The sequence below is a fragment of the Pongo abelii genome, chromosome 7 (assembly GCF_028885655.2).
Source record: "Pongo abelii isolate AG06213 chromosome 7, NHGRI_mPonAbe1-v2.0_pri, whole genome shotgun sequence".
NCBI lineage: Eukaryota > Metazoa > Chordata > Mammalia > Primates > Hominidae > Pongo > Pongo abelii.
This window is the reverse complement of record NC_071992.2, coordinates 97,079,181-97,094,625: the sequence shown is the minus strand read 5'-3', so window position 1 is coordinate 97,094,625 and position 15,445 is coordinate 97,079,181. Positions and strand designations below refer to the sequence as shown.

The following is a 15,445-nucleotide window of genomic DNA, read 5'->3' as shown; positions in this document are numbered from 1 at the left end:
TTTTTTAATGGCTTATGCTTTTACTATTGTATTATAAAAACTCTTTGCCTAACCCAACATTACAAATATTTTCTCATATATATATTTTTTTAATTTTATATTTTAGCTCTTACAGTTAGGTTTATGGTCTATTTTGGGTTAATTTTTTTAAGGTTTTAGGTAAGGGTCTTAAGTTCCTATAACTATCTTAATTTTTTTTTAGTTCCTTTTGTTTAATTATGTTGACACTTTTGTCAGAAATCAAATGACCATGAAAAGAAGGGTTTGTTTCTGGACTCTTAATTCTAGTCTGTTGATCTATTTTCCTGTCCTTGTGCCAGTATGATACTGTCTTGTTTACTGCAGCTCTATTATCATTATTGTTTGCATAGCATATCTTTTCACATCCTTTTACTTTCAATCTGTTTGTATCTTTCAACCCAAGATCCATCCCTTCTACATAGCGTGTAATTGGGTCTTGATCTGTTATTCTTTCTGACATCTGTCTTTTACATCTGCCATTTTGCAATTTGTTTTCTGTTTCTCTCATCTGTCTCCATCCCATTCCTCCTTTTATCTTGTGTAAAATAATTTTTAGTATGCCATTTTGATTCTTCTGTAGGATTTTTTACTTTTTCTTATTTTTCAGTGACTGCTCAAGTTATATTTCAGTGAAATATAAACTTGGCTCCAATATCTCTCCGTTTCCTCCCTCTTTCCTTGTGTTGCTATTGTTATCTATTTTACATATATCTTATAAACCTAACAATACAGTGCAATAATTATTTCTTTATACAGTCTTTTGTGCTCTAAAGAACTTAAGAAATGGGAAAATATATTTCATAGATTATTTTATTTAATCCACATGTTTACTATTTCTGGCCCTCTTCATTTCTTCCTAGGTTGATGTGATCATCTGGTATCACTTCCTTTCAGTCTCATAATCTTCGTTTAGTTTTTCTTGTAAGACGGGTCTGCTAGCAACAAATTCTCACAGTCTTTGTTTAGCTGGAAATTGTCATTTTTGAAAGATAGTCTTACTGACAGATTTTTTTCTTCCAGCACTTTGAATGTGTCATTCCACTGCCTTCTGGCCCCTATTATTTCTGATTAAAAAAAAATCAACCTTTATATTGTTTCCATGTGCATGATGAGCCATTTTGCCCTTGCTGCTTTCAAGATATTCTGTTTGTTTGACTTTCAGCAGTTTGATTATGATGTATTGGGATGTAGATCTCTTTCTTTTTCTCATGCTTTGGCTTCATTGAGCTTTTTGGACTTGGCAGATTAATGTTTTATATCAAACTTTGGAATTTGTTAGCCATTATTTCTTCAAATACTTTTTCACTCCCTTTTTCTCTCCCTTCTCCTTCTAGGACTGTCATTACTTGTATATTTGTATACCCTATGTTGTGCAAAATGTCTCTGAAGTGCTGTTCATTTTTCTTCAATTGCTTTTTTCTCTGATCTTCAGATTGGAAAATTTCTATTGATCTTCAGATTCACAGATTTATATTTCGGTGATATTAAATCTCCTGTTGAGCCCCTCTTGTTAATTTTTCAGTTACTGTGCTTTTCAACTCCAAAATTCTCAATTGCTTATTTTTTAACTGTTCTTTCTCTTTATTGAGATTTTTCTATTTGTTGACTCATTATCATTATCCTTATCATTAATTCAATTTTTTCTAGTTTATTTCATGTATGTAATGGTTGCCTTAAAAATCACTGCCTGATATGCCTAACATTTGGGGCCGTTTAGAGATAGCTTCAATTGACTGCCTTTTTTCCTGAGTATGCTTAGATTGACCTTGTTTCTTTGAGTGTTTTATACATTTTTTTGAATACAAGATATTTTAGGTGATATACTGTAGCAACTCTTGATTCTTAATCTCTGCCTCCTATAGTGGTTATTATTATTTTGTCTGTCTGTTTAGTAACTTGCCTGGACTAAATCTGTGAAGTTTGTCTCCTCAGCAATGTGTGGTCACTGGTGTCTTTTCTCAGTGTTTTTTTCCTCGTTTTATTTTTAAGCCTGGCTTTCTTGTATTTCTGCATAGCTTAATGTTCAGTCAACAGTTGGTCATAAATTTTGCTTATATACCTCAAACTAGTAAGATTTTTACACTGTGGTAATGGATCTGTATATAGTCTAAGGAGTGCATTTAAAGTTCAGGTCATTTTCAAGTATGCAGTAGATTTTAGTTTCTGCTGAATCCTTTCCCATCTCCTATTCTATACATGCATATGGGCTCTGTTGTCCTGTGTGGCTTGGGTCCCAGGATATGTGGAAAGCTTATCAAGGCCCCATAGATATATCGTTTCCCAGAACTCCCTATTAAATCCTGGCTAGATCATTGCTTCTGGGTTTCATTCAGCCTTTCGGCTACCATTTTGTCTCTTTGATTTAGAATCTGTTTAGAAAATTGAGTTCTATTTTAAGTGAACATTGGGCTAAAGAAGCGAAGTGTTTATCGCTCCTTTTCCAGCTCAAGGATTCCAGGATTTTTATTCCTTTAAAGTATAGTAGTCTTTCTTCTTTCAAGACAGCCTTTAGTTCATTTTTAATTTTTAAATTAGCCCTTTTACAAAAAAAATAATAATTTGGATATCTTTTTAGTGTTCTTAGTTCAAAATATATGCTAGTTAGTATGTGTCAAGTATCATAACTTGGCAGGGGAAGAGTGGAAGCTGATTTGAGTTAGGATTTCTCATCCACGCTATCGGCATTTAGGGCCAGATAACTTTTTGGTGGCCGAGGCTAGAGCACAGCCTGACATGTGCATTGAAAATATTTAGCAGCATCCTAGGCCTCTACATATTAGACACCAATAGCATACCCACTCATGACAAGTAAAAATGTCTCCAGACATTACCAAGTGTCTTCTGAGTTTAAAATCGCTCCTGGTGTAGAACCACTGATTTAAATAAATCACCAAGGCAATATTAAGTTTATACACTCAACAGAGTAATATGGAATGTATGTCCTAGACTCTTTCTCTAAAATAAATGCATTTTCCTACAGGTGTATTTGAAAATATATGTTTATTTGAACAGTGAATGAAGAAATTCTGTGTTTGCTCCTCTCCTTCAAAGTAAAATCTACAGTAACCTAATGAGACATATATCTCTTTTGTCTGCAGACTTACTTAAGCCGCCTCTCATTTTAAGAAAAATCCCAAAATGACTTATTAACCCACATTTCTTGGAGTGTAAAATTAAACTTATTCAAAGGATACTCAGTTCAGCAAATCTTTAACCAACTTTTCTCTGTTCCCTATTTAAGGTAGTCATTTCTACCCCTCATATACTTGTACTAAAAGAGAGAATTAAGGTTAGGGATATAAATTAGTCTACCTTTTTTTGGGAAAATTCAAATCTATTACTTGTATGGAGATAATATAATTGGAAGAAATGAGGTCTTACTATATTAACATTAATGAATAGCTTATAATTAGAAATAAATTATAATTTTTAATATTTTATATGAATTATAAGTACAAATAATTAAAGCAGAATTCTTAAGCCATCTGTTCTCTACCTAAATTGTAATACGTAATGAAACTGTTTTCTTAGAATCACTTGCTAGCAGATTTTCCTGTCCTGATGGAACTGTTTGATCTCTATCCCAGAAGGAAATTTATATCAATATAGCCTTCCAATGACTATTCTAAGGACAGTCTCCATTCCTATATACATCTTTCCTAAGGTACCTCCCTCACTGGGATGGATGTTAATCTTGGAAGAAACCCAAGGTTTTAAAGGTACTTTCCTAGGAATGCAATTGTTTCATTGTCAGATATTCTCCTCTTCAACTTCACTGCATATGCTAAAATTACGCCCCAAATTTGTTATATCAGTTTGTACTTTTATCAACAATATATTTTCCTTTTGCTCTGTATCACCACTAATACAAGTATTGTCAATCTTTTAATTTTTGTCAGTCTGATGGGTATAAAATAATATCTTATTGTTATTTTAGCCTAATTTTCTTGATTACCAGCCAGGTCTGGCATCTTCCATAGTAGCTGTTTGGGACTTCTGTAAATTTCCTGCTCCACATTCTTTGTCACGTTTTCTATGGCTCTTGTTCTTCGCTACACACCAGCACATAAAAATATTTCTCCTAAATTTCCTTCTAATAAGTGTAAACTTTTGCTTTTCACACTCAGGTCTTTTTTTTTTTTTAAGAGAATTAAATTGTTTATTGATTACACGTAATAATGGATGATACACAAGCTTCATTCCCATCTATAATTTTATCTGGTACCGTTACTCAATTTAAATATATTGCATAGGATGTGCCAACAATGATTTTTATAACCAATAATTCCATGATTTTGCTTGGGTAATCCCTTTTAATGGTGAACTTCAGGTCACAACAGTAACTACCAGTTCAACTACACCAAGGTTTCTGAAGACAATGACTTCTCCACCCAAGCGGGTTGTATGTAAATTCCAAATAGAACCTGGCATCACTCTGAAGGAATTCTAACTTCACACTGTTGGGGAAATTTACCAAGATGGCTTCAGAGTAGACTAACTTTACACAGCACATTAAAAAAAAGACATTTATTCAGCATCACAATCAGACTATTACATTTAGCAATCAACAGCCTGGGTGCAAAAAAAAAAAAAAAATCTACATTAAAACCCTTTGTTGGAATGCTTTACACTTTCCACAGAACAGAAACTAAAATAACCTGTTATACAATTAGTCAGAAATACAGTCCTCGAGTTTTTTGCCCATGCACATGAGTATTTGTCTAAAACATGTCTTTTTTGTAGCAGCTAGGCCCTGCCACCACTGTGCTTGGCTGAGTTCACAAATCTGTTGTAACCTGTAGCTTCCCTGTTACTTCTCTGGCTCTCCTCTCCTGCTGAGCTTTGTTTCCTAATTAAAATCTTCTGCCACTGCCATAGCTACGGCTGCTCCTGGAACCGCCATAGCCACCTTGGTTTCATGGTTTGGCAAAGTATTGGCCTTCACCACCATAGGGGCCAGAGCTTCTGCCTCCAAAGTTTCCTGTCTTCGTGGGTCCAAAATTTGAAGACTGATTGTTGTAACTGCCAAAATCCTTGTAGCTTCCACCACCTCCAAAATTGCTTCCATCATTACCAAATCCATTATAGCCATCCCCACTGCCACCATATCCCCCACCACCACAGCTGTCACCAAAGCCACCATGACCCTTGAAGTTTCCTCCATGACCAAAGTTGTCATTCCCACTGAAACCACCTCCACAACCACCACCAAAGTTTGCAGAACCACTTCGACCTCTTTGCCTGGATGAAGCACTAGCCATCTCTTGCTTTGACAGGGCTTCCTAACTTCACAGTTGTGGCCATTCACAGTATAGTGTTTCTGAATGACTGTCTTATCCATGGAGTCATGGTCATCAAAGGTTACAAAGGCAAAGCCCCTTTTCTTGCCACTGCCTTGGTCAGTCATGATCTCAATCACTTCCATTTTTCCACACTGTTCAAAATAATCTCTTAGGTGATGTTCTTCAGTGTCTTCTTTAATGCCACCAATAAATATCTTTTTCACAGTTAAGTAGGCAACTGGTCTTTGAGACTCTTCCCTTGAGACAACTCTCTTTGGTTCCACAAGTCTTCCATCCACCTTCTGTGGCCTTGCATTCACGGCTGCATCCACCTCCCCCACAGTGGCATATGTGACAAACCCAAAGCCCCTGGAGCGCCTGGTGTTTGGATTTCTCATTACTGCACAGTTCTTGAGGGTTCCCCATTGCTCAAAATGGCTCCTCAGGCTGTCATCAATTGTTTCAAAGCTCAACCCTCCAATGAAAAGCTTCCTCAGCTGTTTGGGCTCTTTAGGAGACTCTGACTTAGACATGACGGCAGGGAGAAGAGAGACTTTAATGATGCTTCTTCGGCAGCATCCACGGGCAAAAAGGAGCAAGCTGACCTCAGGTATTTTAATTGTTTTAACTTTTTCTGTATGGATGACCAGTGATCCCAAGCTCATTTATTTAAAAGTTCATCCCTACCGCACTAATTAGTAATTCTTCTATTCTAAATAGTTGAGTGTGAAAGGGTCTGTTTATGGTCACTCAGTTCTTTTTTTTTTTTTTTTTTGAGACAGAGTCTCACACTGTCACCCAGGCTGGAGTGCAGTGGCGCCATCTTGTCTCACTGCAACCTCTGCCTCCAGGATTCCAGCAATTCTCCTGCCTTAGCCTCCTGAGTAGCTGGGATTATAGGCACGCACCACCACACCCAGCTAATTTTTGTATTTTTAGTAGAGATGGAGTTTCTTCATGTTGGCCAGACTGGTCTTGAACTCCTGACCTCAGGTGATCTGCCCACCTCAGCCTCCCAAAGTGCTGGGATTACAGGCATGAGCCACCGTGCCTGGCCACTCAGTTCATTTTTAGTAGTCTCATCCTTCTTCTGGTACTATATTTTGTTAATTACTATAATTAAATAATCTTATTAACTGGCAGAACAAGGGTGCCCTTATTCTTCCAAATTGGCTATTCACTTTTCCATATGAATTTTAGAACAACTTTGTAAGTTCCATGAAAAAATCCTATTGCCATTTTGTTTGGAATTTTAATACATTTATTTATTAATTTTGAAGAGTATCTTTATAGTATTGAATCTTCCTATTAATAGATCTTTGCATATAGAGGGTTTTTTTTAAGTTCTTCAATAAAAGTTTACATTTATTTCTTCTAGGGAAAGCCATAGGATTTCTCATCATTTTTGTTGATGAAATAATTGGTATTTTTATTACATTCTAAGTTACTAGTTTTATTATTGATTTTTATATATCTATTTTGTATGTCACATTCTCTTGTTAGTTTATAGATCTGTTTGGATTTTCCATATAGGTAATCATATACCCTGCAATATTAACAATGTGTTTTTTCCTAATACTTAATATCTTTCATTTCATTTTTCTGTATTATTTTGCTAGATAGGTTCTTTGGAGGTTAATTGAAGCCATTATGGTGGGCATCCTTTTCCTTTCATCCTAACTTTAATGAAAATGATCCTGTATTTTGCTGTTGGATATGGAATTTTCTATAGGCTGGTGGTAGTTGTGAGTTACGTTGATTTGTTTATTGTCTTCGTTGTTGTTTTTAGATTAAAGAAGTTCTATTTCTAGTTTGCTAAGAGGTTGTAGGGATGTGTGTGTGTGTGAATGCTTTCACTTGCATCTGTATAGATGATCATATGGGTTTTTTTAAATCTATTGATGTGGTAAATTACATTCATAGCTTTTCAGATGATAAAACATTGATTATGAGATTAACTCAAATTCGGCGTTTTTTTTAATTACTGGATTTGAATTGTAATGATTTTATTTAGAATTTTGGCATATGTAATATTTGTTTCTCTTACTGCCCTTTGTTGGGTCTGGCATCAAAATTATACCAGTTTTATAAAATAAGGAATAGTCCCTCTTTTTCTGTTATCCAGAACCATTTGAATAAACGCGTATTGGTTGTTCTCTAAACGTTTGTTAGAATTCACCTGTAAAACAATCTGGATTTGATATTTTCTTTAGTTTGTCTTATAGTAGATTTTTAACAACTGATTCTGTTTCTTTAATGTCTGTAGTTTGTTCAGATTATTTGGGGAGGTTTCAGTTTTGAGAATCTGTATTTTTCTAGAAATTGACCATTTTGTGTAGATTTTAAAATACATTTTGTTTTCTTTTTTTTGAGATAACAGTCTTGCTCTGTGGCCCAGGCTGGAGTGCAGTGGCACCATCTTGGCTCACTGAAAGCTCTGCCTCCCAGGTTCACGCCATTCTCCTGCCTCAGCCTCCCGAGTAGCTGGGACTACAGGCCCTCGCCACCATGCCCGGCTAATTTTTTTGTATTTTTTAGTAGAGACGGGGTTTCACCATGTTAGCCAGGATGGTCTTGATCTCCTGACCTCATGATCCACCCGCCTCAGCCTCCCAAAGTGCTGGGATTATAGGCGTGAGCCACCGCAAAACTGTTGTTCTTAGTAGTATCACATGACTTTTGAAAATCTCTTAACATATCTTTAGTTATATATCCACTTTGAATCTCACTGTTTTTTCCACTAGTCTTTTCTCCTTGGATTTGGTGTATTTTAATAGTCTTCTCAAAGAACCACTTTTTGCCTTTTTGATTCTCTTGATTAAATTCTTTTCCTGTCTCTTAATTCCTTTCTTATACTTAGTTTTAGTATGTTCTTTGACTTCTTTAATTGGATGCTTTCTCAGTTGTTTCTGGTATTATACAGTTCTTTTATATAACAGTCAAATTGCATCTCACAAGTCAATATTTTCATTCCCGTTCATATTTTATATTGTTCCTATTATCTTGTTTGCTCCATAAATTTAGAATTCTCTTTAATTTTTCAAGCACTTTTTTTCTTATATTATTGACTGTTTTTTAGTCTATTTGCATTTTGTCAGAGATTATGTTCTCTCTGACACCAATTCTTGGTTATTGTTTACAGTGTTCTGCACTCTTTGGGATCTGCACATATGTGACAGATTTTCTAAATTTTCCATGTGTGCTTGAAAAGAATATGTATTTCTTAATTGTTAGACTCACAGTTCAATATATGTTCATCATATCAAACTTACTAATTTGTATTGTTAAAATTTTTTTAATCTTAACTCTTTTTTTGTTTAATCCATTAATTGCCAAGAGTTATGTCAAATTTACCCCTTATGGTGTGGATTTGTTCAATTTCTTCTTGTAATTATGCATTTAAAATATTCCTGGTGAATTATTACTTTTATTATTAGGTAGAGACTCTTTGTGCCTAATAATGTTTATCACCTTGAACTGCATTCTGTCAGATATAAAGAAAACTGTAACTTTTGGTGGGGGAGAAAAAGCTAACATTTGTCTGTTGCCTTTAAGTATGTTTCTACTTTTGTATTTTAAATATGGTGGTTTTAAACATCATAGTTTTTTTAAATACAATCTGAAAAATCTGTTAAGTTTTTAGTTTATTTTATATATGGTAATGACCAATATATTTGTACTTATTTCTATTATTTTATTTTGTGCTTTTGAGTCTGCTTTATAAAATGCTTTTTTACTCCTTTCTTTCCTTTCATGTTATTTAATGAGTTTTTCTCTTTGTTCTCTGCTCTTGGTTCTGTAGTCATTGTCTTTTATTTAATGGTCATATGTTCTCATATTTTGGAAACAGATTGTTTACAGCCCTCCTCAAAGTTGGCCATCATTATGATTTCACACAGTCAATGTTTCTTTTGATTTACCTAAGTGTTTGTCACTTTCATTCCTCACCATTCCTACTTTCATCTTACTCTTTCTTTTGGGATTCAGTTAACTACTTCTTAAAGTACATAATTTAATAGTTCTTTCAGTGAATGTGTATTGGTAATGCTTAGATCTTTGATGTTCAAATGTCTTTTAATTGTGTTTCATTCTTGAAGTATGATTTAACTGAATGTAGAATTCTACCTTGATAGTTATTTTTCTCAGTGCTTTAAAGTGTTTTCCACTGCCTTTGACATAGACTATTTGATGACATCTACTCTCAGTCCCCTACTGTCTTACAATTTTATAGTAAACTGGTTTGTCTTCCTGGTGTTTTAGAGATCTTCTATTTGATTTTGGTATTTGCAACTTCAGTATCTTGTATTTATATATATATTTGTTTTTATTTGTCTTCCTTATGATACATTATTTTTCCCAAAATCCATATGAGGCTTTTTAGATTAGATTCTTCAGGTGAGACTTTACTTCGCCCACCTAGAAACCAGATTGAGACAAACAATCTTTCTTGATGTTTTTCTGTGTTGTTGAGTGACTTTTATTAATAGCCTCTTTAGGGTCTTTGCTTTATTCCTGAATCTATCACTTTTTGTCACTTACTTCCCAAAATGTACCTGACTCCTCATTTCTTGTATCATCCTGGTACTGCAACCCAAGTGTCAAGATTACCAAAATGCTGTTACAGTAGTATGTCTACTGAGCTAATACAAATGGCATCAACCACAGTTGATTTTTTTTAAGTGTAATCATGTATGACTAGGCAAAAGTAGATTAAAGAGAATAAAAACTAAAGCAGTAGTTGCCAATTATTTTTTATCCCAGTTCTACACTAGAGGGATATCACATACTCACTTCAGGCACACTAGCTTACTACTGTAAGTCTTAAGAAAAAGAACTTGTAGTTATGTCCCCCTGGTGGATGGGAACTAAGAAAGTTAAGATACCAGTGACCTAAAAAGATGAGGGTAGAGAACAAATCATTTGGAGTTTCATACTATTATTTTGATTATCTGTGTTCTTTGACTCTTCAATAATGCCCTTGAGAAAGATACTGCATTTGTAATTAATTGTATTTTTTTCTGCATGTGTTTAGTTTTGTTTGTTGTTTTTTTAAGGCATTCTGTGAAACTTTAGAAGAGACAAACTACCGCTTACAGAAAGAACTACTTGAAAAACAAAAGGAGATGGAATCACTAAAGAAACAGCTCAGTGAGAAGCAACTTCATATAGACACTTTAGAGAACAGAATCAGGTGTGTTGTGATACTTGCATTTCTACTCTGACTAATTCAACCCTTAATACTCTGGGCTAAATGCCCTTTATATTTTAATATGATTTAGGAATTTTCTGATTCTGAAAGTTGTAGGCTTTTGGCATACTTCATTGGGAAAACTATGCTTTATTTAGCATAATTTTGCTAAATAAGTTTTGAACATTGAAGGATGGGAAACATCAGGAAAATAAGCCACTAACTGTTCAACAAGGTAAACATTATTCATTTTAATCATTGTTAAATCATTATTAAATAAATAATCATTATTAAATGGAATACCATTATTTTATTTAAGTGACATCTTAGTTTCTAGGCATTTGTGCCAGCTTTTCACATATGAAAGCTCTGGTTTGCCATCTCATCAGCATATCTTGAATTGATGCTAAAGTCATTTTAAATTAATCATAGCTACTAATTTCTCTGTTGACTTCCAAAGTGAGCTGTTTATTAGCTATGTAACTACATTAAGACTTAACAGCTAAAGACTGCTATAGCTACCTGTATTCACAACATTAAACATATGCCTGTTTTGTTCGTAGAAAATAACTTGTTGCTATAACATACTTTTAGAACATTGTCTTTAGAACCTGAAGAATCACTGGATGTGTCAGAAACAGAAGGTGAACAGATCCTAAAGGTGGAGTCCTCTGCACTTGAGGTTGATCAAGATGTCCTGGATGAAGAATCTAGGTATATAATATTTCATTTATGATAGCTTAATTCTTGAATAATTGGAGGAAAGTGATTCTAATACTCTATAGAGTATTTTTTTATGAACTCAGTGTTACTGTATCACGAATCTGCTAAGCAAACAGAATGAATTGGAAATATTTTAGGCTCTTCCTAAAATATTTAAAAATAAAAACACTTTAAAAATAAGTGTCTTTGACATCAGGCTGTAAGTTTTCTCATTACTTACTTTAGAGCTGTGTCTGCATTAACTGGCCTCTGACTCAGGTAATTAATTTTTTAAATATTGACAGATTACCTTAATCTCCCTCGGTATCACCCTTTTTCTATTGAAAAGGTAGGATACTATAATAGCAAACCACCCTTCTTACCTAATAGGAATGATGAAAAGGTAATGAATTTAAAAGCACATAGAGTTTTTATTGCATACAAATCCAAGGTAATTGTTAATAGTTTAGTGGTAATGGTCGACTATAATTCTGAGAACAATTCTATGTTGATAAAGGTAATTACCAAGTAGATTTTTATTGGTGAATGGTAGTTTGGAGAGCTGAGTTTAAAAACCTATCTCCAAAGGTCTTACCTGGCAATGACAACGTAAATATATCAAATTTCTGATTGAATGTTTAAATACTCTTTTACATTAAATACTTCTACACTAAGTATGTAAATACCCTTTCTATAAGGTAGAAGATTTTTAAAGGTAGTAGTGAAATGAAATAATAGCATGCATCCAATCCCGTCATTGATATGTTCCTTTTTTTTTTTTTTGCAGAGCTGATAATGAACCATGCTTACATTTTAGTGAACCTGAAAATGCTATATCAGAGATAGAAGTAGCAGAAGTGGCATATGATGCTGAAGAAGACTAATAATATATCACAAGCAGTTCCCTCCATTTAGACTATTCAACAAATTTAGAAGAGTGGCAAATACTATTTTAAAAGAAGAACCAAGAACTGTAAAACATATAGAAAAGAGCAAGAATGCACATGTATAAAGTTTACATAAAGAAGTTTTTTTAAGTTATTGAGATAGGAAATATATGCACGGCTGCTTTTAATTGTATTTTATCCAATTATATTTAATACACTAAAAAAAAATCTTGTTGGAATTCTGTTATCAAGGCCCACATTCTTAAATACTGTGCATAAATTATTATGGTGTTCTGCCTATATATTGCTCCAAACTACTGTGTATATATGTATGTGTGTTAAATCACCAATTATATTAATCAAATGGAAGTTAATTGCATGTTACTATCTGGGTGATATATTCTTCTTTATATCTCTGACATGACATATTTTCATTAATAGTTTAAATCAGTGACCATCATAATAAAGATAAAATTTAGTTGAGTTTTTAATGTTTACATGTTTACATCTCTAAATAAAATTCGCTTATTTGAAATGTTAATGCTCTTTAGAAAAAAAAATGACTTTCTAGTACCAAAGGAAAACTACTTGAAAGAGTTGTAATCATATAGCTAAAGTGATAAGGTAGCCTTGATTTTAAAAGCTGATTCATTAATATCAAAATACTTTAATAAGTGTCACAGTTATTAATATGTTACATTTGTTTAGTTTCCACGTAATCTTTATCTCTACCTAGATTTAGTGAGTTTGCCTCTTTCAGAATACTACCTCCTTTTGTTAAGGCATATTCTTTTGAAAATATACATTCTAAATAAATAGGGGCTTATACGAAAAAGAAAATAAAAAGCCATATATACTGCAAAGTTCCTAACTGGCTTGACTCCTGACATTGCATTTTTATTTCTATATGTGTGAAGATGTTGTTATACTGTATTATGGCTGATTTTCTTTTTAATATATTTAGCCAAGTGATGCACTTTATGATAATTAAACTCTTTTGTGCCAAGTTTAATTGGTGGATTTCTTTAGTAAGTAGAGTTAGGAAAGAATTATGTAGTGCCTTTACTATTTCACTTTCTACAAAAGTCACCTAGGGTCTTTGAGTCAGCTTTATGAAAAAATGTCTGTTTATTTCAGCTTTGTGTACAGTCATTAAAAGTGCCTTGTTTCATTTTTATAGGATGAAGTTATTTATTTTCTGTTTTCACTGTTTTGCATATTGCTGTTAATATGCATTGTAATCATGCTGGCATTTTGCAATCCCAGTCGGTATGCTTTCTAAAAACTGAGGGAAACTTACTGGGGAAATAGAATAACAATCTCTATTTTTTTCTTTACTATCTAAAAGTTTATCGGTATCTTGATGTATATATTAAGGTGTGGCTGTTTAAAATTCTACTGATATATATCAACACATTCAATGGCTGTTGTTAACCTTTGAAGTAAAAAGGAGATCACTTTTTACCAAATAACCAAAAATTTTTAGTCTTTGTTAAAGTGCACAGGGATGCTCTCAGAACATTTTTCACAATGTGTATTAGAAATATGTTTGCTATCCTTAGAGACAGAAATGAATATAACAAATTGATCTGCTTATTTATTAAAATTATTATTCTAGATTTACAAAAGGCTTAAAAAGAACAATCATTTATTCAGTACCATTCTGTATCTTATATAACAGATCTTTGCCAAATTCTAGATATTATAGTGTTGCCTCTCTGTTCTAAAGTGAACCACCCACTTTTTCAATCTGGCTTTTTGGAAGATTGTATTTAAAATTCTTCAAGGATGAAGAAAAAAATCTGTTAATTAGGTAAACCACTATTATTTATATTTATAATTTACTTTTTTTACTTTTATAATGCATTTTACTCCCAGTATTATGTTCATTTAATAAATTATTTTTTCACTACAACAGTAGCTGTGTTGTTCATATGTTGAATACCATTTTCCCCCTCCATTTTCTATATTCTCCCTATCTTTTACAATTATTGTAAATTGAATTATATTTAAGCCCCAAATTTCACAGATGTGGAATGAGTCTGATTTTCTTTTTAGGTTTACACTTTATATTGCTGATCATTTTTTGAAAGTCTTTGTGAATAGGTGCAATGCACTTTAACATAACCTATATTAATAATTCTAAAAATTGAATGTAAATGAAACAACATTTTTGTGGATAATCTTTTAACTTAACCTTTTAAAAATAAGTTCACATATAGTTAGTACAACCATAAAACAGCATTTTAAAATGTATCTACTACATTGAGATTAGCCATTTACAGCACATTTATTTAGAAAACCATGCTTAGATAAATTATCTGTGTAGTCTAGTTCAGTCTGTGATATTAAAAAGGAACAGTGGCTTCAGATATAAAAATAATTTGGCTTTGAAATGGATTTTATTACTTAAGGAACACATGAGTTTGAGGATTATGATAAAACAAGTCTGTATTTCCAACTAGCAGAGAGAAGAATCTAAATTTTATCCTCTAGGAAATCTTCAGAGAGCTACATATTTGATCCACATTTTGGCTCTTCATAGAATTACTGTTACTGCATTACACTTTGTTTCTATGCTATTGGCTCCTAATAGCAAACACAGTCATCAAAACATATATTTTCAATACATGTGTTTTTAAGGCTAATGGCTACTATTAAATATATCACATAGTGTACCTTTTATGAAGACCCATAGGAGAAACTTCTCTTGGGTCTTGATCTCAGCAAAACATGTGCTTCTTCTAAACAGTTGAGTTTCAGGGGAGGGTTGTGTGGTTTTTGTTTGTTTGTTTCGAGACAAAGTCGCTCTGTCACCCAGGCTGGAGTGCAGTGGCGCAATTTCAGCTCACTGCAGCCTCCGCCTCCCGGGTTCAAGCAATTCTCCTGTGTTAGCCTTCCGAGTCGCTGGGACTACAGGTGCACATCACCACGCCCGGCTAATTTTTGTATTTTTAATAGAGACAGGGTTTCACCATGTTGGTCAGGCTAGTCTTAAACTCCTGACCTCAGGTGATCCACCCGCCTCAGCCTCCCAAAGTGCTGGGATTACAGGTGTGAGCCACTGTGACCAGCCTAATTTGTTTTTCTCTCTTTTTTCTATTTAGTGGTTTTCCCTAATTTTATTTTTATTATACTTTAAGATCTGGGATACATGTGCAGAACATCCAGGTTTGTTACATAGGTATACACGTGCCATGGTGGTTTGCTGCACCCATCAACCCGTCATCTACATTAGGTATTTCTCCTAATGCTATCCCTCCCCTAGCCTCCCACCCACTTACAGGCCTCAGTGTATGATGTTCCCCACCCTGTGTCCATGTGTTCTCATTGTTCAACTCCCACTTATGAGTGAGAACATGCAG

The 15,445-nt window shown here is 33.7% G+C and overlaps 1 protein-coding gene and 1 pseudogene across 2 annotated transcripts in view; one reads left to right on the top strand and one right to left on the bottom strand.

Annotated features, from left to right (window-relative positions):
• The window catches only part of SNX16 (sorting nexin 16), a 42,798-nt gene extending 28,801 nt beyond the window's left edge, over positions 1-13,997 (top strand). Inside the window, 3 exon segments of one of the 2 annotated variants that reach the window (NM_001133023.1) lie at positions 10,358-10,494; positions 11,086-11,205; positions 11,981-13,997. In NM_001133023.1, the coding sequence (NP_001126495.1) occupies positions 10,358-10,494; positions 11,086-11,205; positions 11,981-12,077 (354 nt within the window). In that variant the 3' untranslated portion in view covers positions 12,078-13,997. 2 annotated transcript variants of the gene reach the window in all.
• Positions 3,364-5,976, bottom strand: LOC112134634 (heterogeneous nuclear ribonucleoprotein A1-like; annotated as a pseudogene).
• Positions 13,998-15,445: the final 1,448 nt, after the last annotated feature.